The sequence below is a fragment of the Amblyomma americanum genome, chromosome 5 (assembly GCF_052857255.1).
Source record: "Amblyomma americanum isolate KBUSLIRL-KWMA chromosome 5, ASM5285725v1, whole genome shotgun sequence".
Taxonomy (NCBI): Eukaryota; Metazoa; Arthropoda; class Arachnida; order Ixodida; family Ixodidae; genus Amblyomma; species Amblyomma americanum.
In genome coordinates this window covers 175,379,355-175,407,037 of record NC_135501.1, presented here as the reverse complement: position 1 = coordinate 175,407,037, position 27,683 = coordinate 175,379,355, and the positions used below count along the sequence as shown (strand labels likewise).

Here is a 27,683-nt window from a genome sequence, read left to right as displayed (position 1 = left end):
TGCTTCTCGTGCCTCGCCGCAGGGCCCACGTGGGGAGATAGGGACAGTAGGGAGAAGCGGGACCGGTCGCGACCGTGCTTACGCGCACGTGTCCCCACGTCCCTAATTGGCTGTAATTAGGGATGCCGGGTAGGGACGTCTAGGACGGCGTCCGCTACGCTACGTTGCTCGAGGGCTTTTCGGTTTCGCTTTTTGAGCACGCCGCCGTAAAATTAAAACGCAGTTAAAACATGAGAGAAGGGGACCCCAGGTAGTGAAAGTGAGGATGTCAGTTGGTAGAAGATAGGGGAGCTGGGGGGGGGGGGGGGGGCGTTCATGGTGGCGAGAGATGAAGTGCGAGGAGAGAATGTCCCGGCCGTCGTTTTGGAGAAAGACGTGACCGGTAGTTAATTAGCATGCTCGCTGTCTCCTTAATTTTTGTTCCCCTTCGCAGCAGCAAAGACAGGCAGGGTTGGTGCCCGATTGCGTCGGTGTGGGTAGCTATCGCGAGGCACGTATTTCGTGTGTTGTACATGTGTCGTGGCAAGAGGAACAAATATGGGAACGCACGTGCGATCATTGCATCAGAAACCTTGCTGCGCTGCTCAGCGAGCGGCTGAAACTAGCGTGCTTTAGTTGGATGCAGTCGGAAATTTTGAGCTGCGATTCTGTGGACGTAGGTCGACAGTATACCGTAAAAGGGAGTCTTTAACATTTTTCTACATGTTGTACGTTTCAGCTCGGCAGCCTTTTTTTTTGTTGCTTACTGCTTAAAAATTAGTTTGAACACATTTTGTTTTTCAGGAATGAACATTGTGGACCCCTGCGCAAATACAGAAGAACCTGCAGAGCCTTTTTGAATGCATTCGTGGGTTACATCGCTAGTTACATCATTCGAAAATAACTTAACTCGGGGAGCGTATGCGTATACGTTTGAGTCATAGTGGAAATACATTAAGAGCTATTGAAACACAGAGTGCACCTTAAATTTGCCACAAAAGGCAGAGCTAGGTAAAAATTATTTAGGGAATAACAACGTACCATCGGCCTCCAAAGACTACTTGATGTGTTCTCGGAAAGAAAAAAAATATTAAGCTGCCATGTGACCCGGCCGCTTGGTAATGTAACCATGTGATTGAGCACGCTCGTTCCCACATACCTTCAGATATTTCAGGTGATTTGATATACGTCACCGCATCGAAACAAAAATTTCCCGTTCACTTGCATCCCTTAAATATCTTTCGTGACCGATAGTACTATTTTTGAAGAAAATAGTTCGAATTTGAACATTATTCTCTCTTTTAAGCTATGTCCTACTTTGCCATGTCGTTTTATGCGCGGTGCATGGTGCACATCGATACACACACTTATTCTGTTCCACTTAGACTTCATTAATCCCACTTAAATTCCACGTAAAGTTTCTCCTTGATATCCTATTCGAAAAAAAGACAAATCTGCGACGCAATGGCGACGCAAAAGCTAACTGCGAACTCATTGCCTTTTCTTAGCGAGAGTAAATAAAGAATGTTTGAAACACGCGTTTCGTCTCTGTAAAGGCTGCGTTCATAAGTGATGGTTCTGCGGTGCAAATCCGTAGCTTGAACTGCGCTGCACGGTTTTAAGTGAGAGAAAAGTTGAGAAGCAGGTCGGGCACCTGAAACTGGTCTGCGATGCCGTGATCTTTGTTGAAGCGCTGCGGCTGGCTGCGTCGGCAAGAGGCTCGTCGTCCGGGGCTCAACGGGGTATACGCTCTGAGTGGAGTGGTAGGGAGCAAGGACTCCGTTGGAATTGTAAAAGGATCTACTGTACGGAACGTGGAACTGCTTTCAGTGAATCCAGTTACACCGCTTAAAGGGATTTTATATGCCTTTGTTCCGGTTAACTCGTCGGTTTCAACGGATGCATCTTTGCGCTTTGTGTACTGTGGCGAATTGTCTTTATCGCCGAGCACCTCCTTGGTTTCATGCAGTGTAGAAATAGGCCTTGCGCCACTGTGAAAGCTGTTCGAGGCCGCATAACGAAAAACTGCATGTTCCGCGGGATTTCCGATTGGCCTCCCGCGATCCGTACCTTAAGCAACTTAACGAGAAGTCGTTCAGCATGAATGTATTTTCTGCCCTCGATCATTTCGTACAATGAGAAGAGCTGCTTATCAGTGGAGAGATCGAAAGGGTAGGCTTTATTTCAGGCTGCGATTTAAGCGCCCAGACTCACCAGTAGACTACTGTGGGCTGACGCTTACCTCAGCGTTTTGCCAACAGTCGGAGGTAGATGTTGAGATTTCCTTTGTTTTTGTCCTTGCAGTGATAGGTGTGTTGGCGACGTTCACTACAGAAAAATTTGAGGCGACACTTAAGCTCCACCTTATGAGCACGGCGTGATAGCGTAATGGGTCAATTCCCATGTTTGCAGAAGGTAATTCTTTACTTCACATTCATAGATCTCTCGGAGTCCTCACACCACTCCTGGCGCAGTAGTGTAGCGGCTAAGCGATGTGCCTCTGACCTGTGATGGCAGGTGCTCCCAGCGATGGGCCTTGTGCGGCCCAGGTTGCTCTCCCCGAGTGACCCATCATTAATTTAACTGCCAGATGCCTCGGTGGGCAGTTTGCTCACTATCCGGTGGGCAGCTGGCATTCCGAATGTGGCGAAATGATAGGCTGAAAAATACAAAGGAACTGGCGCAAACTCAACACACGAGGTACAATAGAATCTGCGACGAATCTCCAACCTGATGCTATCGCATTCCATTCTGAAGGTGTTTTTAAGCATCACCAAAGTTTCTTGCGCTGCCTATCACTTCTCGTTTCATGTGTTGACGCGCTTGAGCTTTGTCCCACGTAAAGCTTTCCTAGAGCTCCACTTCGTGACACTCGCCTGGATAACGACTGGCGGCGCGCGGAGACTTCACCTCCGATTTCTGCACGTTGTATGAGTACCTGTCCTTGGGGTGATTCCTCCCATTTTCACAGAGTGCCAACGCTAAAAATAGTTTCAGCGTCTTAATTTCGACCACCTGGGGTTCTTTAACGTGCACTGACATCGCACAGCACACGGGCGCCTTTTTGCGTTTCGCCTCCATCGAAACGTGGCCGCCGCAGTCGGGTTCGAACCCGGGAACTCCGGACCAGTAGCCGAGCGCCCTAACCGCTGAGCCACCGCGGAGGGTGGAAAATATTCCGGAGCCCTCCACTGCGGCACCTCTTTCTTTCCTTTTCTCTCAGTCCCTCCTTTTTCGCTTCCCTTACGGCGCGGTTCAGGTGTCCGCCGATATGTGATACAGATACTGCGCCATTTCCTTCCCCCAAAAACCAATTTAATTTAATATAATCTTAAATTCGCTGTACTCTCTACCGTAATAAAACCGATAAGTGTCGGTCCAAAGACAGCTTTAGCATATCGTGTACTGTGATACCGTTACCGTTACCGGGGTACCGGGAACCCGCCCACCGTCGGTGAGCGCGCGCTGATTGGTCTCGATGCTGCAGGCGCACGCGCAGCTGCCGGGTGCCTGGCTCCATCTGGCACCGTCAAGATAATTTATGCATGCGCATTGGCTAAGCGCAGGCTCCCGGTACTCCGGTACTCCGGTACCGGTAACGGTAACACGGTACACGGTATGCTAAAAGTGTCTAATGGTTGCATGCGTTCGGAAGCAGGGGCGGAGGATTGGTATACTACCCAGCACACGCGTAGAGGGCATCTTTTATCCCCATTTTCAGTGTACCCCCTGCAATTAGAGGTGGCCGATAGGCGGCGACACCGTTTTTAAACCTCCACGAGGTTCGGTATTAGAAAAACTCACTCTTGTTAACTGGATAGCTGCTTTTATTTTCCAACACTCACATTACGTATATTAAACTAAGCCATCTGGCACTGACGTTTTACTAGGCGTTCCACAGGACTCCGTTCTGGGTACACTTCTCTTCTTGTTACACATCAATGACCTGCCGCTTAATGTATTAACAAGCATACTCCTGCATTCTCACGATTTTGTGCGGTATAATACAGTTCGATAACCTATCTATCATGACTTTCTTAGCAACTCTTTCTGAAACTTCTATAAGTGGTGCGCTGCATGGCAAACATGGCAGATGAGCATTATTTTACTTTAAAAAAACTCTTTTCCTCTCATTCACCAGACGTGCATCCAATTACTTTCCCAGACTTTAATTTCTTACTTATTCACTTCAGATGCTTCAAGAGCCATCGGGCGAAGACTTTGCATAAGGGGTGGGCAAACAGCCTGGCGCTGAAAAAAAAAAAACAATGATTCGATGGCTTTCATAAAATGATCCGGGCTCATATGAAGGATGGCACTTTTGGGAGGGAGAGAGAAAAACATTTATTGAAATATCAATGAGATTAGCGGTGGGCCGTCGTCTTCATCGTTGACGTCTGGCCTCTTCACAAGGCACTTCTGGGAAGACTGTTCCATTCACGATATGTTTGGATAAAGAAGAAGTTTATAAAGGTGGGTTGTGGTGTGGGCTGGAGGTGGGTAAACGGCTTTTGGTGATTTGTGAAGGCTGAAAAAAGTGGTATAGTTTTAACCTGGTTAAACCGAGTAAACGTGTGAAAGCATGCGTTTAGACTGGTTGGCTCATGGTTTTGTTTTGCTGAGTCATCGGCATGTCTGGCGACGATATTAGACTCAGGTTAAGCTCTTATCGACGTTGAGCCGATCTGATCTGTTCGCGCCGCAGATCGAAGTTGATGAAGACAACGATGTGTCATGCAGAGCGCGAGAGTGTTTTTCTGTTTAACATGAGGCGTCATTAAAACAAGAAGAAAAGACAATTGCGTTCTATGAAAATTACTAACAGCTTACAGGCGTGGCAGAAATACTGTGCGACGTCCAAATAATTCAATTCCGAGGTTATCAAATCTAAGCGTTCCTTTTATGAAAGCACCTTGCCTATCTTTACAACTGCCTAAAAAGACAACTGTCTGAAAAGAATCCTGGAATACGGATCCTCGGTCTTATATTCGGGCAGGCTGTATCATGTTCTGAACGCATCGATCTGATTTCTAACAAGGCTTTCCAAAAGACTCGGATACATGTACGGCACTTTGCATGTCGCTATACACTAGATAAGAAGTTCGTAATATTCATTATCATCCGCCTGACTAAGCCCCGGCAGAACAAATGCCTCTACTATGTCTCTCCAATTAACCCTGTCCAAGCTTATAGACAAAACCGCGATGCGCCCAACACTAGAATACGACGGCGTCGTTACAAATCCCCATATGCTTATGCATGTAAACAAATTGGAATCGGTAAAAAAAAACGCTTCCCGTTTAATATATTTCACCAATATGACAGATTTTTCGCCGTCCTCTCATCTGTCTGATTTGGGACTCATTCCACTTTCCTCACGTGGTCGAATTGAGTGTTTAGGCATTTTGTGCACGTTCATTAACTCTCCGTGATTTGAGCCATTTGGTAATTATTTACCGTTTTCTAGATCTGTCACGAACCAAGCAATTCACTTTTTCTTTTGTCTTCGCACTGGGTTGTCAAATAGTCTTTTTTTTTTTGACGCTCGCTATAGAAGGATTCAAATGCGTTTGTAGCCTAGATTGTGCTCAGCCTTATAAAGATTCTTCGATTCTGCCGTTTCTCACTGACGTGTTCTTAGTTTGCTTGAATTTAATTGTGCTTCAATAGCGTAATCTACGCTGCATATTGTTAGAATTTGTGAATTTTTGTGCCTCCTCCAACCGTAGCCTCATGAGAGGGTGTAGTATGTAAAATAAATTAATAATAGGCGCGTTTCGAAGGAGGTCTTTAGCAAATGGTCTGATCAAATAGCCCTCAAGTGCATGCAACTGTCATAGTCACTTCTAAGCCCTCGTGTGGAGGGGATAAGTCTATTAGTATTTCTCCCATCATGTTTTCTTTGTTGAATTTTTGCTTTTTGCTTTGTTCAAGGCAAATACATGCGTTAACTTTTCACTGCCTTTATCCATTGCCTGTACAGGATTTTTACACTGATAAAGCATCAGAACGGCAGAATTCCACCAGCCCATCACAAAGCAACTCATTACCTACCTAATCGTGTATCTCTTCTTCAGGTAATAAAAAAGTTAACCCTTTATTTGAGAGCAATGTAGATGCATTCTCACACTATCATCTTTCAGATTTTTTTTTTATTTGGCGAGCTTCCACAATCTTATGCGTCAATACCTTTTTATTCCTCCTCATGACTGTACAATCCTGGAAAATCGCATGACAATCAGCAAGATTGCACTCTTTACAGCGTTCGGCAAAGTCGTCTTTAATGGTTTCAGGGTTTTTGTTGCCTTCCCGTCGCCTTTCATTTGAGCATCTTAAGGTTTTGCGCATATAAAATTTTCCACGAGATAATAGCAGGGAATAAAACAATCCCTTACGCACATTCCCCGGGTTTCTTCTAGCGTCTCAGTGCTGCAAGTTTACTTCTTTACAGAGCAGGGTTATTCATCTTACAGTGTTTTTAATGTTTACCAGGTCCTTTTTTAAGAGCACTACGCGAAAATCTGATCGTTTGCCAATTTTCATCACATTAAGCGAAATCTTATGGTTAAATGGCAGAAACATTCTCGGCACTCGAGCCTGCCCGATAAGTATAAGAAAGCAGCAGGGCATGTCGTAAATCCAGAGCATATTTCGCGTAATAGGAAAAAATTTCTCCGGAGGGGAGATGTTTGCGTAGGGTTATCAAAAAGCACCTGATAATATGGCGAAAATTTGTAAGATGGCTGATCCTTCTGTAAAGAAGCCATCATTCATTAAGCAGGAACAAAAGAAATGTGTGGAGTGTGCGAAGGGGTTTTTTATTCCCACCATTATCTCTTGAAAAATTGTACGCAATTCTACATTCCCACAAAATTCTACGTTTGTGGTATAATACCAGGTACTGACAATGCTTCAAAAATTTTTGCTCAAAGGTATTCTGCGCATGATTCAGTTCACAAATTCTGTCGCACCCCCGTCAGACTGCCATAGAAACTAACATTAAACCGACTGCTGACTTTGTGCTTTATTTCTTGAAATTATGGCATCTTCTAATTGCTTGATTTGCAGTGCGAGTAATCACTACCAACAATCAAATAGTTAAGTTCTTCAAAAAATTTGCATATAGTTTGAAAAAATGAAGGAACCACTGACATAAATTAATTTATTATTATTTTCGGCTCAGTAGCCGATCGCTCTAACCACAGAGCCACTACGGCGGGTCTCAGATCGCAAAGCTTGCTACATGACTATCAAGGACTGGGAAAGAAGTGCTGTTTGAAAAGAGGGTATGTCTGCTAAATAAAAAGAGTGGTCTGTAACTGCACAATATGCATGTCGCTCTCAGATTATTTACCTTAATATCATCATCATCATCATCATCATCATCATCATCATCATCATCATCATCATCATCATCAGCCCTACTACACCCACTGCAGGGCAAAGGCCTCTCCCATGTCTCTCCAATTAACCCTATCCTTTGCCAGCTGCATCCACCCTTTGCCTGCAAACTTCTTAACCTCATCCGCCCATCTAACCTTCTGCCGCCCCCTGCTACGCTTACTTTCTCTTGGAACCCACTCCGTTACCCTTAAAGACCAGCGGTTATCTTGCCTTCGCATTACATGCCCTGCCCAAGCACATTTCTTTCTCTTGATTTCGACTAGGATGTCATTAACCCGTGTTTGTTCCCTCACCCACTCTGCCCGCTTCCGATCTCTTAACGTTACACCTATCATTTTTCTTTCCATGGCTCGCTGCGTTGTCCTTAACTTAAGCTGAACTCTTTTCGTTAGCCTCCACGTTTCTGCCCCGTAGGTGAGTACCGGTAAGATTATGCTGTTGTACACTTTCCTCTTGAGGGAAATTGGTAAACTGCCACTCATGATCTGCGAGAATTTGCCATATGCGCTCCACCCCATTCTTATCCTTCTAGTTATCTCCCTCTCATGATCCGGATCAGCTGTCACTACCTGCCCTAAGTAGACGTATTCCGGCACCATTTCTAGGCTCTCGCTGCCAATTGTGAACTGTTGTTCCCTTGCTAGGCTGTTGAACATTACCTTGGTTTTCTGCATGTTAATTTTTAGACCCATCGATCTGCTCTGCCTGTCTAACTCGTTGATCATGATTTGCAGTTCACCTCCTGAATGACTCAGCAAGGCAATGTCATCAGCAAATCTCAGATTATTTAGGTATTCTCCATTTATTCTTATTCCCAACTCTTCCCAATTCAAGCCTCGAAATGCCTCCTGCAAACATGCGGTGAACAGCATTGGCGAGATCGTGTCTCCTTGCCTGACGCCCTTCCTTATTGGAATTTTATTGCTGACTTTATGGAGGACTATAGTAGCTGTGCAGTTGCTGTATATATCTTCCAGTATTTTGACATAAGGCTCTTCTACCCCCTGATTACGCAATGCCTCTATGACTGCTGAGGTTTCCACTGAGTCGAATGCTTTCTCGTAATCAATGAAAGCTATATATAGAGGTTGGTTATATTCTGCGCATTTCTCTATCACCTGATTGATAGTGTGAATATGATCTATTGTAGAATATCCTTTACGAAAGCCCGCCTGATCATTTGGTTGATTAAAGTCTAACGTTGCCCTGACTCTATTAGCGATCACCTTAGTAAATACTTTGTAGGCAACGGATAGTAAGCTGATCGGCCTGTAATTTTTCAAGTCCTTGGCGTCTCCCTTCTTATGAATTAAGATAATGTTTGCATTCTTCCAAGCTTCTGGTACAGTCGAGGTCATAAGGCATTGCGTATACAGGGTGGCTAGTTTCTCTAGCACGATGTCCCCTCCATCCTTCAACAGATCTGCTGTTACCTGATCCTCCCCAGCTGCTTTTCCCCTTTTCATTGCTTCTAAGGCTTTCTTTACTTCATCTTTCGTAACTGGCGGGATGACGTATTGCTGTGCACTGCTGTCTTTCTCATTAGCGCTCTGATTACATTGGCTACTGTACAGGTCTGTGTAGAACTCTTCGGCTACGTTAACTATCTTATCCATATTGCTAATGACGTTGCCCTGCTTGTCTCTTAATGCATACATCTGGTTTTTACCTATGCCTAGTTTCCTCTTCACTGTTTTTAGGCTACCTCCGTTCTTTATAGCATGCTCGATTCTCTCCATATTAAACTTCCTTATGTCGGCTACCTTGCGCTTATTTATTAACTTTGATAGCTCCGTTAGTTCTATTCTATCGGTAGTGTTAGATGCCTTCATGTTTTGGCGCTTCTTAATCAGATCTTTCGTCACCTGAGATAGCTTCCCGGTATCTTTTCGAACTGTCCTACCGCCTACTTCTACTGCGCACTCCGTAATTATTGATGTCAGGTTATCGTGCATTGAATGAACATCAAGATCATCTTCCTCAGTTAAAGCCGAGTATCTGTTTTGCAGCGCTATCCTAAACTCCTGTGCTTTCCCTCTTACGGCTAACTCGTTAATGGTCTTCTTCTTCGCTAGCTTCTTCCGTTCCTTCTTCAAGTCTAAGCTAATTCTAGACCTTACCATTCTATGGTCGCTGCAACGCACCCTTCCGAGGACGGCCACATCCTTAATGATGCCAGGTTTAGTGCATAGTATGAAGTCGATTTCATTTTTAATCTCACCATTGGGGCTCTTCCAGGTCCACTTCCTGTTTTCTCGTTTGCGGAAGAAGGTATTCATGATCCGTAAATTATTTCTATCCGCGAATTCGACTAATAACTCTCCCCTGCTATTTCTAGAGCCTATCCCATAGTCACCTACCGCGTGGTCGTCAGCCTGCTTCTTGCCCACCTTCGCATTGAAGTCACCCATCAGTACAGTGTACTGCGATTTTACTCTATTCATTGCTGATTCTACGTCCTCATAGAAGCTTTCAACGGCCTGGTCATCATGGCTGGATGTGGGTGCGTAGGCCTGCACCACTTTCAGCTTGTACCTCCTATTCAGCCTATTTACTATAGCTGCTACCCTCTCGTTAATACTGTAGAGCTCCTCTACGTTGCCAGCTATATCCTTATTAATGAGGAAACCCACACCTAGTTCTCGTCTATCCTCTAACCCGCGATAGCACAGTATGTGTCCGTCCTTTAGTACTGTATACGCCTCACCTGTCCTCCTAGCTTCGCTAAGCCCTATCACATCCCATTTAATTCCCGCTAGTTCCTCGAACAGCACTGCTAGGCTAGCCTCACTAGCTAAAGTTCTAGCGTTAAACGTTGCCAGGTTCAGATTCCAATGGCGGCCTGTCCGGAGCCAGAGATTCTTAGCACCCTCCGCTGCGTCACAGGTCTGACCGCCGCCGTGGTCAGTTGCTCTGCAGCCGCTGGGGACTGAGGGCCGAGGGTCAATTGGTTTGATCATAGAAGGTTGTGGCCAAGTACTACACCAGGGTGGCCAAATCCTGCTCTGGTGAGAGAGTGCGTTGTCGGTTCTGGTCACCGAGATAAGGCCGCACTCCAGGCCTGGTTATGCAATTCCATCGACACGCGGTTTTTTTTTTTTTAACCCGGTGGAGAATTGCGCGGCACCAGGATTTGAACCCCGGTCCTCCTGCACGCGAGGCGGATGTTCTACCTCTACGCCATCGCTGACAGTACCTTAATATATCGCGCCATGAAAATACCTCAAACAGCTATCGCTGAATCTGGCGTTGCACAATGGTAATCATCCAGAGGGTGCTTTTTTCTTCTCTCGCTGTGTATTACTGATAGTAATCCAGCTTTCGTCATGACCCCCTCTGAATTCATGTAGTGTGATCATTCAGCCGCAGTTTACATATCCTTCTTTTTCACAAAGTTGAGAACCCCTTCCTGGAATGAAAAAAAAAAATCACTAAATCATAGCGGCTCACTCAATGGGCTTCATTTCAAAATGAATGCCGTGTGCCCAAGGGGTGTTGTTTGGAGGCAATGCCAGCTGTCGTAAATTCCGCCGTTGAATCCTGTTGCAAAAGTCTTGCTGGCGCGCCGCCTGTCGCGTAAAAATAAAGCTAAGAGAGTAGTGACTTGATCGCAACGCAAGAGATGGCAGCACAAATGCCTACGTTGTCGACATCTCTTGTTTTTATTTACAACAGGGCTTGTCCTGTCTCTCTCTGTAGCAAAGAGATGGCATCGCTGAAGCCGATGCCTGCGTCCTCTGAAGCGCTTTAGTGCAACTGACTGATCCGCTGGTTTCTCTTGCCGATGGAAGGTGGCGAGCACTCTCAGCACTACTCAACCGTGGACCCACGTTATTCTTTCTGAGCCGCTGACTTGCGGAGCCGGAAACACGCTTTTTTTTTTCAAGCAATGTTTATTGCCCCATGGCATAAATGTTAAGAAATGAGAGATGAGGAAAGATGCTTAAATAAATGCAAAAAAGGTGGGCTGATCTAATGAAATCAAGTAGTGAACGATGATATGGACCCTGTGTGCAGGCAATATAGGAATCCGGAATATAGTAAACACGCTTACTCCACGTTTTTCGTTAAAGACATCTGAATTCGAAGTTAAATAGTAACTACGCTACGTGCCCCTATCACTTCCCCTCCTTTGCGGCTCTATTTAAACGAAGTCAGTCACCCACTGAAAACGAGTACGTCTTTTGGACCTCTAAAATATATCTTGCCAAGATCAAGTATTGTTCCATGACATGACATTTTGGAGATGCCCACGGGATGGTTTGGAAAAAAACGTTTTAAACATTTAATGCCCTTGTCAGCCGAGCTTGTAATATCTCGAAGCGGTCGTACTGCTCAACTAATACACCATCAGATTTAGAGCGTATAAGTAGCGTTTAGGCTTTTTGGTTTTTACTCACTGGAAAATTGGCTGCTTTTTTTCCGCACTTTCAAATAAGGGTGATGGTGACAATGATGACGGTGATGAGGGAAACACTATTGACAAGTACAAGGACAGGGAACCAGAAGAATAAGAATGGGGTGGATCGCATATGGCAGGTACTGTCTGATCATGAATAGCAAAAGGAAAGTGTACAACAGCTGTACCTAGCCTGTATTCACCTACGGGGCACAAACGTTGAGGCTAACGAAAAGGGTTCAGCTTAAGTTAAGGACAGCACAGCGATGCATGGAAAGGAACATGATAGGTGTAACGTTAAGAGACAGCGAGAGAGCAGAGTGGATCAGAGATCAAACACGGGTTAATACCTTACTAATTGAAATCAAGAGGAAGAAATGGTATTGGGCAGGGCATGTAATGCGAAGGCAAGATAACCGATGGTCCTTAAGGGTAACGGAGTGGATTCCAAGAGAAGGCAAGCGTAGCAAGGGGCGGCAGAAGGTTAGGTGGGCGGATGAGATTAAGTTGCTTGCGGGAATATGATGGCCACCAAAGGACAGGGTTAACTGGAGAGACATGGGAAATTACGCCTGCAGTGGGCGCAGTCAGGCTGATGATGATGACAAGGAGAGAGACGCAGCGACTTGAGACTCTTTGGGAAGGGGGGGGGGGGGGGGGTGCTAGGTGGTGCAGTGTGGTTGCACGTTTCTCGAAGTATGGCTAACAAAATTGCCCAACAGCAGGTGTTACTTTACGCAGGTGTATAAACGCTTCCAACCTTCTTCCCTCCTTTGCGGGCGAAGTGAATGCGAGAAGTGCACACCCCTTCTCCTTCTCCGCGCATATAGCGCCCTCTCCTAAATTCCACGTGTCCAACATTCTTGGACAAAAACTCAGAATATTGGAAAATTGTAAGGTAATAATAATAATAATTGGTTTTTTGTGAAAGGAAATGGCGCAGTATCTGTCTCATATATCGTTGGACACCTGAACCGCGCCGTAAGGGAAAGGATAAGAGAGGGAGTGAAAGAGAAAAGGAAGAAGGAGGTGCCGTAGTGGAGGGCTCCGGAATAATTTCGACCACCTGGGGATCTTTAACGTGCACTGACATCGCACAGCACACGGGCGCCTTAGCGTTTTTTCCTCCATAAAAACGCAGCCACGTTATCGAATTTTTGAAGGTAATGGTCCATTCTTCCGATGTGTAGCAAAATCGTTTAAATTTTTTCCATCGTTTGCTACAAGCAGCTAAGACTGGCTTAAAGAACCAATGGGGAATTTTTTTTTGACCGATGTTTATTGCCTCAGGGCATAAAACTATGAAGTGAGAGATGAGTAAGATGCTTAAATAAATGAAAAAAGGTGGGCTGTTTTTTTAATAGCAAATACGTTAATAGGAAAAAAATACAAGCCTGTCGACTGAAGATCTGCGGATGTATTGATTTTTTATATAGTGAAGTCTTGCAATATGTGCAAAAATTGCGTTCATAAACTCTTTCCCGTTCAAAAATGCTTTTGTCCAGAATTGTTGGGTACGCACCCCCTTCATGGCCCACATGCACCTTAGAGCTCCCAGCCATCTGAGTAGCAACTCTAGCCGGCCAGCAGGCAAGCATATGCCTGCGGACTATGCCAGCACCACCGTTTCCACAAGAGGTGCAACATCGCAGAATCATCACCATAGAAGTTTATTTGGTGCTCGCGACCATTCAGAGATGTAAAGTGCGCTGTCGTCGATGTAATCACTACCTCCTGTTAAAGCAAGAAATAATTCAGGTTAATCGAATTACTTTTTCGTGTCGACGCCTTTTTTAATGCCGCAAAAAGCAATTATTTATCTGGGCTGGAATGTTGTGGCGCAATGTATAGTAGAAATTAATACCGATGAAATGAAATGGGATCGGTCGCCCGACACAAGCACAAGCAATTAGCAGACTTCTGATTGTTGTTGTTGTTGTTGTTGTGATTGTTGTTGTTGTTGTTGTTGTTGTTGTTGTTGTTGTTGTTGTTGTTGTTGTTGTTGTTGTTGTTGTTGTTGTTGTTGTTGTTGTTGTTGTTGTTGTTGTTGTTGTTGTTGTTGTTGTTGTTGTTGTTGTTGTTGTTGTTGTTGTTGTTGTTGTTGTTGTTGTTGTTGTTGTTGTTAGCCTATCAAAAGATGGCACATACCCACACTGGTGGATCGGCCAAGAATCGGGTAGCTGTTCACCTGAACGCAGTTAATAAAAAGGAAAAGCGCGTGGGAGCGCAACACCGGTGAATTCTTCCTCGTTAACAGAAAAGGAATGAGAGGTTTGATTTCATAATTGTAAGAATAATAATAAAGAGAGGGATTAAATAATAATCATTAAGTCAAAATGTAATAATTGATAGAAAAGAAAATTTTGGAACACTTAGCAAGGCAGTCGGTGAGATTCTATCAGGAAATTTAGAACAGCGGTACAAGCAGATCTGTGGCTGAACCCAAATGTGGTGGCGCCAAATGATAGCAAGAGCGGGCTGCTCAAACTAAGGCCAAGATGCTGCAAGGGCTCCTCCAACAACCTTTTTCTCAGTGAGTTGAATCGGCGACAATACAGCCAAAAATGTTCTATAGATTCAGGCTCACGGCAAAATGCACAAAGGGGAGAGAACGCCAAACCCGACCTGTGTAAATAGAAATTTCGAGGGGGGATGCGGCAGCGCAGCCTCGTCAGTGATACTTCAAGCTGCCGAGGGCAACAAATTTTCCTGCTCCAATAATATTTAAGGTGCTCATAATCCGCCGATGTTAAAAGTGTTGTGTCTTGCGTGCTTAAAAACGCACGTCGCCGAAATCTATATGCTGTATTAGAGGATTACTTATGATTGTGTAACTTTTTATAATCTCCTTCATCCTCCTTCATCTGATGCCACTGGTTTATGTTGGGTGGCTATTTCTTGTAAGTGTCCTTCATTCGTTCCTGTCCTGAGCTTATGGTTATGAAAACAGGAAAGGTTTAGTAATTGTCCCACTTTCGGTGGACACCAACTCGCTCTTGTAATCCACAACCAGGCCGTGAGAGAAGATAGTAGAAGAAGGGAAGAGAGAAAGAGGCGCCGCAGTGGAGAGCTCCGGAATAATCTATACCCGAACTTAACGTGCACTTAGATTGACTAACACACTGGCATTCTGTGAAGCCAAGAATTCGACACGAGTGAACGATTCGTGTGTGACATGTGCTGGCGCACTTTTATTTCACCGTCGCATCACACATCGGTTCAGTGCGAACCGAGACAAAAATCAACAACAATAACAAGGGGAGGACGCGATTGCGTGTATAATTTATATAAGATAGACACACGTGAAATTCCCACACACACGGCACATTTGATTAACGGGAGCAAAAAGACGTATACAAAGACGGTTGTGAAGGGTGGACAGGTGCGAAGTGTTTCGTAGGCAAGCTTGTGAAAACGCGAAAATTAAATATTCATCACTTGAAAGGAACAAAAACAGCACCGGGATGTGCCTGGATGAGAGGTATGCATACGCTGAAATTAGGGAGTTTTGGCTAACTGTTATTGCGTAATAACGTAGTTACGTACACGATTACTAAGTGTACTATGTCATAGAGGTATGCATTAGTCACCTCTCGTTTCTAAATTATTATCGCATGAATATCTTAACGTTACTGCGCAGTTACGTTGCTCGAAAACTCCCTATTAAATAAGAGCCGTATGTACAAACATCACACAACGCTCACGCACAGCGTACACAACTTGGCACTGCAATCCAAAGCCGTCTCGCGCAGTGAGTGTGCAGTCTTTCTGATTCCTCTTTTTGTGTTTTTGATCCCTTTCTTATAGATTTTTCATACTTGACAATAAATACACACAGCGAAAACTTGTCGAACCTGCGACAATGCTAGTTCAGTCTCCCTTTTTTGCTCAATCGAGCTCCACTGCATTTCAGTTTTGATACTATGCATTATCACATCACAAATGCCAAACCAGAAATCTGGCCGCATCACAATTGCGCACGTTTTAATAATTCGTTTTCTGATTTCGCACGACAGGTTAAAGCAGCGATTCTATACGTTTATGCCCATGTTATTTTGCCTCATGCGCTGGTAACACGCAGTCCTGCGTTTTCAGCATACATACATTCCAAGCGGACACCAGTGCCGAAGCATGCCCGATAGCACCCCTAGACCGAGCTCAGGAAATTTAAATAAGAATGCCCTTTAGGACACCTACGATGCCAGTAAGTCATCGGCAAGTGCTCTAATCCCTTCCTAACATAAAGTACAGTCTCACCACTTGGACAATAAATAAGCCTACACATTCACTCGCAAGTCTAAACTTGCATCATCTCACAAGTAGACAGCCTAACTTCTCGCACGATGTGGTGTACATAAATAGAAAAACGGTGGCCGCTTAAGTCACCGTGTGTGTGCATGAAGACGACTTGCATCTCAGCGTTCGATGGTGACAGTGTCGATGAGAAAGCGTGGCTGGCGAAGTGCTATAAGCAGCGGGGAATGGTCGAGCGGTGGGAAAGACATCGTTAACAAGAAATAAACAGAAATAAAAGGAAACTCTGAACTATAACTGCTGTCCCACAGAGCGTCAGTGGCAGGTGCAGTGGCTGGGTGGGCAGTATCCCCTGTGGCAGTTGTCCCAACACCACTTGTCCAGTCCTGGCACCCGCTTCCACAAGCCGACGCCCTTGCACCCCCCGAAGACCTCCTTGGCGCCAGTGGGCTTGTGGGCTGGACCACCTCCCTTGACGAAGGTCGGCTTGGCCTTGGTCTCCTTTGGTGGCGCGGCGGTCCACTTGTGCTTCGGCGAATACCTCTTAGGGTGCATGGTCCGCGGGTACTCGGCCGTCGTCGTCTCAGGTACTTCCTCTGGGTAGCCCTGTGTCGCGGCACCATCATGTCCACCGTGGTGACCGTGACCTCCATCCTCAGATCCGCCTTCGTACTCTGGCTTGCCGGGGTACACTGGCCTGGGATCGATGGGTCCTGGAAATGGCTTGGTGGTTCCTTCGACCTCGTGGTACGGGCGGCGGGTGGGGGCAGTCTTCCAGGGGTAGCCGCCGTGCGGCGGCTGCTTCTTTGGAGTGACGGGTACCTTGGGGCCACCCTTGACCCACCAAGGCACCTGTGGTGTTGCGGGCCTCTTCGTGACTGGTGGACGGGGCACGGCAGGAACCTCACCGGCGCCGACGTCGAATCCACCTTCTCCGCCCTCTCCGTCCACGAGGTCGTCCTTGATGGCGATGTCGGCGCAGCCTCGGAACGTCTCCTGAGGACCACAGCCTACGGCGCTGGATCCGTTGGCGCAGCGACCCCAGTTGTTGCCTATTGGACACAAGCGAAGCAGTTAGTAGTTTTCTCTTTTCCTGGGCATGCTGCAATGTCCTCATCACCAGCTTTGTAAAGCTATATAAGCGCTGCAAGAGGAATCTTTTTTAGGAGCATGGTGACAATCTTTCTTGACAAGCTTACATGCAGTCAATGGAGCAAGCAATATGGCAATACGTTATTTACGCATTGCACTCTCGGAGAAATAATTTGCAATTGCTGGCAACAAACCATTCATCAGGAAACCTATCTGCGACTCGTCTATCTGCACAGACATTTTTTTCATTAGGGTAAGCTTCAGATGTAAACTTTGAACATGCATACTCTTATGTATAAATAATTTACTTCCATAGAAAACGGCACGCCGACTGCAATACGCGTATTAGTGTAATAAAACGTCGTATCTCTGCACTGTGCTTATTAGACGAAGGGCCTTTGTACCTGCGGTGTATGTCCACTGGAAGACGCACTGGCTGCAGGTCATGTCGTCGGGCAGCTTGAGTCGCAGGTTGAAGTCGCGGCGGCCATCGATCATGTAGCGCGTGCTTCCGGTCGGGTCGTCAGCCATGGCCAGAGGGTGCTGGGCCATGCATTCGTCGGTGGCCGCCACCTTGGGGTTGTTCACGGGGCACAGCCGGAACTCAAAGTAGCCCCGGTGGTTGGCAGTCAGCTGCACTGAAGCCTTCATCACCTGCGAAGCGACGAAATGGATGGCAAAGAAAAAGTTATTGAATCTCCAACTGTCTCTTATTGTGGAGTTCATGGTAGATAGAGGGTGGGCAGATTGTTTCTTGACACTAACAAAGACAACAAGGAAGGGGAAAGTCTCAGGTTTCTTACCAAGGTTTCGACAAGTCTTTGACAAGACGTGTACTCTTGTCAAAACGTTGGCAAGCACCCTGTGGTTTCCCGTCCCTTGTTCACTCTGTATCGCATTATGGTCTTTTATGCGGGTCTTTACTATCAATAACAGTGAACAGCGCATAAAGCTGCAGGCTCATAGCTGAAACAGCTCCGATTTCGTTGATACATTATGGAAGGGTCGTAAACAAAACAGGCTCGGGAGGCGGTGCCCCCTTGTGGGGGACCAAAAAACTATCACTATACCTCTGTTGTCGGGGGTACGGCGGAATGCACGACAGTTTTTTTTTTTACAATCGCGTATTTAGCTTAATTACTCTGTTAACTTTTTCTGAGGAGTGACATCATTGTGTTTTTGTGTGTGTGTGCGTGTGCTCAGTTACAATGCCACATATGTCACACATAATGCTTCATAGAGCATTGCAATAAAAAATCTTAGGCGTCGCCTCAATGCTCGCTGGACTTTTGTGTGCGTCTGGCGCTAGCTCGGTGGAAGCGGCAGCGGAACCAGACCATAGAAGTTTTGGAAAAGTCTATAGCCCTGTTGAAAACGTAGCGGTCTTTGTAGTTCCGATCAAGCAGCTACGTACCTCTCCCCTCTTGTAGCGTCGAACGATGATACCCTTGGCGTATTTTCCACCGGCCTCGTTGTTACGTGGCTGCGGTTGATGCCACGGGTCGCCGCAGACACCGCATTTGCCGCCGTTTTGCTGCCAGTGGACCTGGGAAAAGGCAAAAAAAAAAAAGAATTGTAACAAGTGATTTCTACCCGTGTTGGACGAAAAAAGCGATTATGTTCACAAGAGAACCCCGATGCTGTTGTGTGCATGCATTCAAGGTACGCTGTAGACTGTTAATGTGGGACCGCAGAGAAACACCTTGCGCTTAGAAACCGACGTAGATGAGTTCTTACCGCTGTTCCCTGTTTGTTGTCAGTTTCCACAATAAGTTTCCGATCAACTTCTACACATCGCAATCACATTATATCTATGCTGTATCGTTTTATTGTTGTCAAGCCAGTACTCATGATTTGTTGGAGTTCCGTGGGTGCTTGAGAGACACGAACAGGATATACATAAATACACATTGAAATGGCTGCATAAATTTCGTTCTGTTATAAACTGAGTCGGTCATCATCATCACGATAATAAGAACATCATGAACTCTAACTTCCTTCTAAATGCGCTTCAGAACTACGTTATTAGTAACAAGGGGCACCCAGCGCGACAGGAACAGGGCACAAGAACATGGGATACAGGAGGAGAACTTGCACCTGGTTCAGCTGATGCTGGTCATCGCTTATTAGGATTCACCGACTAATCACATCCGCTACAGTATGTAATCAGCGTCATGCATACACTGGCCCCAACACTGCCACTTCCCTGGCCTGGCTGTCTGCCTTCTTTGACCTCTTCTCATCCTGACCTTCTCCTGTCGGCATAAGGATTTTGCCATTGCTCGTCCATTCCAGCTGTATACGGTACTCATTAGACATCCTTTGCAAGCTCTCCATTCCCTAATTGGTAGTGGAAACGTGTCAACGTGTTCTCACCGAGTAGCCTCCGCAGAAGAGTTCGTTGTCGTTGTAGTTGGGTGGCGTTTTGAAGCCGAACCTCCACATGGAAGACCTGGAAGGCGGCTCCATGAGCCTCCCGTGGCCCTCCGCTGGACTGGCGTTCCAGGCGAGACAGGCCAGGAGCGCCAAGGCTAGCCCCGGCAGGCTCCATCTCCAAGACGATGACTGTGCCATTATACTCTGCGAATGCAAGGCGGGAGAAAGATTTGAGACAAGTCCGCTGAAGTGCTCGCCCTATAGTATACCGGCTGTTCTGGCATTTTGATTCCGTCCGGTATATGTCACAGCAAAGGTGAGCGGTATCACTTAAATATACTATAACGTTTGAATTTCATTGGAATTAGCACTATCCATTTATTGTTCAGAGACAACTTTTTTCCTTGGTGCGTGCAACATTATCATCAGAACAAAAGACTCCGGGATGCCGCGACAGCGGCAACCAAAGCCGACAACTCAGTCAGCAGCCGGAGACTGGAGACGTCACTTGTGGAGGACCAAGTCCAACTCAAATGCGCTAATTAGTTGAAGTGAAATAAGGCGGTCGTTGGCAGACCTATCATCTGTGCGCCTAGAACGCTCTGCCAGCGGCCTAGACCCGTAATGCTGCTAGATACGCTATAGCGTTAGTCGCTTTAACAGGAAAAGCAAACTTAAGCACACATCTCGGTCCTGGACTGCCAACCGGCCTCGGGGCCGAATTTCCGCCACTTTGGCTGGAAAGGAAGAAAATGGGACCCTCTCTTTCACGACCATCGGCAGGCATCTACGTGAAATGCTGTGCGTTGGAAGCCATTGAACTTGGACGAGTAGAGATGAGCGCTCCCAATTATGTGCTGCACAACCGACCATCGACCGCAAGTGGGCATAACGACATATGAGGGAGAGGGTGTGGAAATGAGAGGAGTGGGTTGACAATGTAAAAGGGTCGCCCCGGAAACCGGTTCATCGTGGATAGCATTCGCATCACCATCATGATCATCTCACGAAGCCCTTACATGCTCACAAATTCTGTTTTTTTTTTCTTTAGACCGCTCCGAGCGAGTAATTTGATCGCCCCTAGCTCACTCCTTTAGGCCTTACGCGATGATGCAGCTCCATTCGTCACCATTACAGCGCGTTGCCCGTCGGCCGCTTCCAATCCGAATGTCCACGCTATGCTGTTCCTCTGGCGGGGACACATTCGTTTTCGGTGTCCCAAGCTATGTTTATAATCTCCGCCTGCCTCCAAATCGCTCTACCTCTCTCGCTTTCTTCTTCTTCTTCCGCGTTCTGTCACGTGACTGCCCCCACTTTCTTCCCTTTTTGTTTTTGCTGCAACCTTCGCACGTTCTCGCACAAGCAATAAACGAACGCTCGCGTGAGTTTCGCCTGCTAATAGAGGCCGCCCGTCGTGAGGAGATCGGATGCAATTATGCTCCGCAGCTACACGAATTAGGAGCGCTCCGTTTCGTGCGTGCATTACGTACGAGCAACGCGCAGTAGTCCTCTGTGGGCGTGACGAGCGCAGTCTGCGCAGCCGCTGTATTTGGCGTGTGCGTTCGTGCGTGCGTACACAGCCCCCGCGGGGTCTTTCTCGTACAACGTCCTTCCGCGTGTCGAATAGACCTGGGGCAAGCACGAGGCGCGTTGCACTTGAGCTTGAACGGCCGTAACTACGACTGCTTAACCGCCGATCACTGAGGCTGTAGTTAGTGAGGCCTGCCTCTAATTCGCACTGACGACTCGCGTATAGTGGCGCTCGTTAGGTACACATGGCTGCGGCGAAGCCGCGGGGTGATGTTTATCTTTGGTCAATCATGGTCGGGCACCCCTCGGGAGAATCCGACCCCCCCCCCTCCCCCTCCTCCCCAATCGCTTTCGCCCGCATCATTTTTTTTTTTTTGCGCGCTTTCAGACGTACCGCCTAGGAAATAGATGAGCTCTGGAAGATTGGAGCGTGTAGATATGTAAGAGCGATGCGAAAGCCTAGTGGAGTCTGAGTCGTTATGTATGGTGTGTGTACGCGAGAAGCTCGTGTATTTGCGATGAGTGTCTGCCGAATGCGTTCGAATGGTTCTGGGAACGTCAAAGAGCTTCCGCCTCTGCATTTAGTCAGATGACTTGCTGGGTGGCATCGCACTCGCACTGACACTCCCCTTCCTAGGTCTCTTTCTAGATTTCTTTTCGGGAACCCGCGTTTCTTCGACCGTGGCCACGAAGCGAACGACAACCTGATTAGATTAATGATATTCGGTGCGCGCCTTTCTCGTTCCGGGCGGTGGGAACTCATCAGAATCTTCCTTCGGATGGCATATCTACCGACGACGCTTGCTAGCTCTGTGCTGCAACTCGTGCCCCCGGCAGCGATTAGTATGCGGCGACGACGTTAGATAGCGCGCAGGGCGCATGTTCGGTTGTACACGTTGGCCGCAGGGTGTCCGTGTTCGTTCCGCTGGCAGCGTCAAACAGCGTGGTTTGGTGTTCGTTGAACCCAGATTTGACGCTTGATGCCAGCTCCCACGCAATGACGGAATGCAGTCGCGTCACGAAAAGTGAAACTGCTTTAATGTTGAGAGGTCGGGTGAGAGTGAGAACCGGTCCTTGTTTACGAGCTGGGGTGTTTACGTAAATAAGCTTCAGGACAGGAGGCGACACGTTAAGTGGAGCGGGGTCCTGGAGCTTATACCTGCTTGGTGGAATTACATAATGTCGTATCAACATTAAACTGCGAGAAGTGACATATATCTTGGCGCGAGAATTATGGGGTTATTTCGTTTCTCTAGGGGACACGGGGTGTATGCAACATAAACCATTAATGGCACTAGAAACATCCATGCGCATCTGATTTACATGCTCGTCGCAGGGCAGATTTAACTGCGTGTCATTCCCTGTTAGGGCTCGGGTTAAGGGCTTGGCGCGTCAGATGCCTCAGGTGCATTAGACGCGTTTCTTTTGGCATTATATTCAGTTAGTTCGGGTTACTCATTCTGGCTCGCAGACCTCTTTCACGCACGGCCAAGTAAGGGAACGACTCAGCCTTCTGTGTTCTTACTTTCTCATCCCTGGCCCGAAAGACGCGGGTTCGATCCCGGCCGCGGCGGTCGAATTTCGATGGAGGCGAAGTTCTAGAGGCCCGTGTACTGTGCGATGTCAGTGCACGTTAAAGAACCCCAGGTGGTCGAAATTCCCGGAGCCCTTCACTACGGCGTCTCTCATAGCCTGAGTCGCTTTGGGACGTTAAACCCCCCATAAACCCATAAAATTTTCTGATCCTTGGGTTCAAACCATCTGGTTGTAGGAATGAATAGCTAGAACCAAACCTAGAGCTCATGTCTAACCACTTCATTCTCCATTGTTTGCTAATAACTGAAAGTATTCACTACACACGCACCGATGCCATAGCGACCGCCATGTTGGTGGTCCAGGAACGCAATGAAAGTCTGTTGTAAGCTTATCCAACACGCTTATCATCACATACTTCGGTGCGCACTGTAGAAGCTGTGCGTGGCCCACCATTATAGCGTCTGTGACGTCACGAGCAAAGCACCTATATAGAGAGAGTATGCACCGATGTACCAGTGGCGGCCATTTTATGGAGCATGTGGCACAGTAAAATGCTGCAAGCTAAACTATTGCCACCTGTTCCGGTTTGCACAGCTGAAGCTGCGCACTGTGCTACAAAATGGCGCCCGTGAAGTCACATGAATACCTCGGATATTGCGCAAGCACGAGTTTCGCACCTCCGCTGACGCAACACGGCTCATTTGGTTTCAACTGCTGTCGTGACATCAGGATTACAGTTCTTCTGGCGACGCAGCAGATAAATTCACCTTTTTCACAAGACCTCTCTGCGCATGCGCGCCTCTTTTCCTCCAGCTGGTTGAAAATGAAACCTTCGGCTCCTACTGCGCATGCCCAGTTCACGTTAGTGACAGGCGCATGCGACAGATGGCGGCACCTGTCACTTGCCACTTCGCAGGCGCACTTCGCTCCTCGTGGTCCAGATCGCGCCAGCGTCTTCCACGTCTGTTTGTTTTCAACCAGTAGCATAATAATTTTCGCCGCTCCCCAGAGGGCGCCACATCTTGTGAAAAAAGGCGGATTAAATTTAGAAGCCGAGTGAATTACTGGTTCAGCGCACGGCACGGCCAGACAACGCTAGGAAGTAACGGAAAGACTCCACCCCCCCCCCTTTTTTTTTTGCCAACTTTCACCCCGTACCCGCATGGCTTCATAAGTTTTCCTTTTCACGGGGCGAATCTTCTCTTTCCATTTTTTTTACGCAACTTTTCTCTCTCTCTCAGTAACAATCTGCTCTCCGTACCGCTGTGGATGTTTCTATTTCGGTGTGCGCTGCTCTTGCCTTCCGTATTTAAACTGCTTTTATGCGCCGTGTATACACACGCCCGCCTTTAGTATTTATTTTTTGCTTGAAGAGTGTTATCTAACACCGGCTCGCCTCTTGTCATAACCCAACACAAATGAAACCGCGGAACAACTGCCGGCTCCCGGACGGCGCCTCATCGCGGTCCATTGTCATGTAGAACACATCAAGTAAAAAAAAAAGAAAACAAAGCAGGACTAAAGGCATAAGGAGGAAATAACTAGTAACAACAACAACAACAACCGCAGCATAGAAAAAGAAAAGATAGACGGAAGGGGTAGAAACAGAAATTCACAGCCGCAAAGCAGCCGCAACTACGCATACGCATTCGCGGACCCCTGCCGGAGTCGTCCCCACTGTTTCACGTGTGTAGGATGCGTGGTCCGGCGCTCTATAGCGGCTGCTTTTTCCGCTGGCTTTTGTTAGTTTGCTCCGCCTTGTCATGCCATCTGGTGTTGTCGATTGTTCTTTTTTTTTCTTGTTTCGGAAAGATTGTGAGAGACGGATGCGCGCGATCTGCATTATCTCGTCCGTGTTTTCAGCCCGTCGTGAGAAAGAGGTCTCGGTCCCGTTCCAGCCTGCCTTGTCCCCGCGTCTACTATACTCGTGTGACCAAGCGTGTTTGTATCGACTTATCGGGGTCGCTTTTATAGCCACTCCATCGCTTTCGTTAGATACGCACAGACAGCCGAGACTTATATGCTGTGGCGTGAATATGCGTCTATCTATACGTTCCGTGATATCTATCGATTGGCGTAGTTCCCTGTGGAGGGCCTCAGCCTTTGTTTCTGCCTTGCGAAGCGGAAAATGAAGGTGCTCTTTGAGATTCACGGCTAACACTTCACGAGCTATATATTAATTGTTCGCAGATTCAAACTGTACCACTTCTTAATTGAATGCATCGCGTCGGATAGCAAATCGTCTCCGAATACGTAATGAATGCTGCATAGCCGTCGAGCTTAGGTGACCCTGAGCGCATACACTCGCCGCGGAGTTTGGTGCACATTAAGATAACCGAAAATTGAGGCCGCATATAGACACACATAAGTTTCTCCTCATTGACGAAGTCAGCGATAAGGACTGCATAACTATTTCTACGAACGGTTAACTAGACAAATTGCGGCGAAGCATATTTTGCTCCGTTCGCTGTAGACACGGAGAGAGACTATATAGGAGGTGAAACTCCCGTCAGCGCGAGCAAGCGCAGGCGGCCAGATAAAGACGCAATTGTATGCGCTGTCGGGGGTCGCATGCAGTGGCGGCGCCATGCGGCGCCTCGTAGAAGCAGCAGCGAAAAAAAAAAAATGTAGCGCCCGGGCAGGCGGCTTCGGCGCTCGCTCAAAGCAGACGACAAGCAGACGACACTGGCGTTTGCTTCAGCGGGCACGCCGTGACGTTGTATTTCAGTAGTTTCTTTCCAGGCCGCCAGGAGCCGCCAGCATGATAGTGGCGCCGCGGGCTTGTGACCTTTTCTGGTCGCTGCAGACAGCGGAGTTTACACTCCTATATAGTCTTCCTCCGTGGCTGTAGAGAGTGAAAACTATTTGGAGCGTGGTATAAATTAGACTTCACAGTTCTCTCACAATTAATTAGTGCTGTACGCAAAGCGTCATGTAGGCTTACGTTGCACGGTTTCTATACAATAGTCCGTATAACTGCCTATGTGCGTACACGACCACATAGACTGTTGCAAATACAGTTGGGCGAAATTTGCTCCTGCATACTATCTTCACAAGGTTGAGTTATTTAGTGCAAATGCTGCACTTTTCAAACTACGCAAGTAATTTTATTGTGAATGCAATGGGAGGACTAATTGTAAGCACCTCTGTACAACAGCTAGCAAGAACTGGCCATAATGTCAGCAGAATTTCTGCATGTGACGTCATTCAAAGGTACTGTCGTTCTTTCCGGCCGCGAGAATACAAACCTACAACTTTTTATTTTTCGCGAAGGCCATTGCGACCTGTCTCCAAAGTAGCCTTGCACGTACTTCTGCCTTGAAATAAAAATTACAGATGGAGAAGCTGCAGGAAAAATACATTAACTGCAGCTTGACAACATCGCAGCCACCTTTTCGCTTGACAAAGTATATATAAACATCACAGCTTTATACAAAAAAAACCACATTAGCGGGCAACAACACGTACGCAGGTTAACCATCTTAAAAGAACCAGAACAGCTAGCAATGCAAGAACTGCCTCGAGAGGCATACAGAAAGTTCAAGATATTCAAAGTGCTGCACTTTCGAGACCACCAACGTGGTTTGAGTTCGTACCGCAAGGCACGTGAAGCACTGTACGTGCTGGCGAATACATAAAATGCCAGGTTCCAAGCAATGGCTCCTATAAAGGGGGTCACTGACTCGTCAGTAATCATCGATCACCGTAATGCTCCTCGGCAGCTTACATCTGGCAGTTTTCGAGCGCTTTGCTTGAATGCTTCGCTTACGTAGATTTATATATATTTATCTGGTCCTCTGTGTGCGCAAGGTAGACGCCCGTTCCATGGTCTTGCCGCAAAGCTACTGCGAGACCATTTCGCTGAGGGAGAGAGTGAGCTAAACCCGCCGCCCCTGGCCGCTTTGTGTGAGCATTAGAGTCATTACAGGCGGTGCCCATGCTCCCCGTGAAAAGGCCGAAAGTGATTTAGGATCCTCTAATGACGATGCAGGGGAAAGCGATTGTCGATCGCCTTATATAACCTGCGGTGTGGTTCAACCAAAAAGTGCTCTAGGAAGGCAGTAGGCGCAGAATTTCCTCTTTTGTGAGAGTCGGGAAAATGCTCGAATTGGCTTTAGAGCTCGCAGGTAGACAAAAATGCGAATGAGCTTTACTTGCACGATTCGGAAAGTTTGCAGGGAATGTATATGGCATTCACTCAATAAGGCAGGAACTCGGAAAGCTTTGTAACACTAACTGACACCGTTTATGCTGCTTTGCAGAGACAGCTGCTATTGGCGGTCACGCCCCGGAGACTGCGGGTGTGTACTACTCATTTTTATGCGACTAACAGACCTAGCAACTTTTCAGAAAGGTCCCCCAGCCTCTGTATGGCTTGGACAAGCGCCACTCTTGAAGTGTCAGCCAGAAGAAAAGTCTAAATTTGTGGTTGCTTACAAGAGAAATCGAATAGAATTTAGAATCCAGAACGAAGCTTAATCCACCCGAAAAAGGCGCACAGGCGTTATGACTTCTTGGCATTGCTCGTGTCTAGTCTTGCACAGTGTTGGCTGCTTGAATCCTGGTTAATAGGACGGACACACTTCTGCTGGTCCTATGTACGACCGTAGATCGCATGAGCTTAATGAATTAAAATAGCTACGTACTGATGCCTTTCTGGCTTCTAGTTCGCATGAACGTTCTCTCGCCCAGGCTCATATTAAGGTGTACGTCCCCACACTGGGCAGGTTTCCAGTGCAGCTGAGCACGATCAGGTGGATTCACGAATGAGCATTTTCATAAGTACACTTCGGTAAAGCTTAAGCGGAGAAAGGGCTGACGGTCAGGAGTCGAAGGCAAATATTCTCCGCTTGGCAAAAATAAAGACGCTCACCTCACAAGACAGCACCACTCGTTGTGCGAGTCCAACCTCTCAACGGCAGCTACCTAATCGACGCGTAAACACTGCTGATATACGCCGACAAAACCGGGGCGCGGAGACAAGGGTCGCTGCTGTCGCGTGCGTCTGGAAAGGACGCGAATGTGCCGACACTCCACGGAGGTGCTTCCCTCCTGACAACTCTGGGTGACGTCGTTGTCCGGCCAACATCCTGCGCCGGGAGGGCGGGGCTGG

The 27,683-nt window shown here is 47.2% G+C and overlaps 1 protein-coding gene across 1 annotated transcript; it reads right to left on the bottom strand.

The window, feature by feature from the left end:
• Positions 1-15,380: 15,380 nt before the first annotated feature.
• On the bottom strand, positions 15,381-27,683 carry LOC144133067 (uncharacterized). The gene is made up of 5 exons (XM_077665897.1): positions 27,444-27,683; positions 19,505-19,708; positions 18,543-18,674; positions 17,533-17,782; positions 15,381-17,088 (listed from the first exon to the last, which is right to left on the bottom strand). Exons 2-5 carry the CDS (start codon positions 19,700-19,702, stop codon positions 16,352-16,354), a joined length of 1,317 nt encoding a protein of 438 aa, XP_077522023.1. The 5' UTR covers positions 19,703-19,708; positions 27,444-27,683; the 3' UTR covers positions 15,381-16,351.

Coding starts and splice junctions, on each gene's coding strand:
- LOC144133067 (XM_077665897.1), bottom strand. CDS start 19,702: ATGGCACAGTCATCGTCTTGGAGATGGAGCCTGCCGGGGCTAGCCTTG. Junction 18,675..19,504: donor TCTTCTGCGGAGGCTACTCG/GTGAGAACACGT, acceptor GCCTTTTCCCAG/GTCCACTGGCAGCAAAACGG. Junction 17,089..17,532: donor CCAGTGGACATACACCGCAG/GTACAAAGGCCC, acceptor TGTGTCCAATAG/GCAACAACTGGGGTCGCTGC.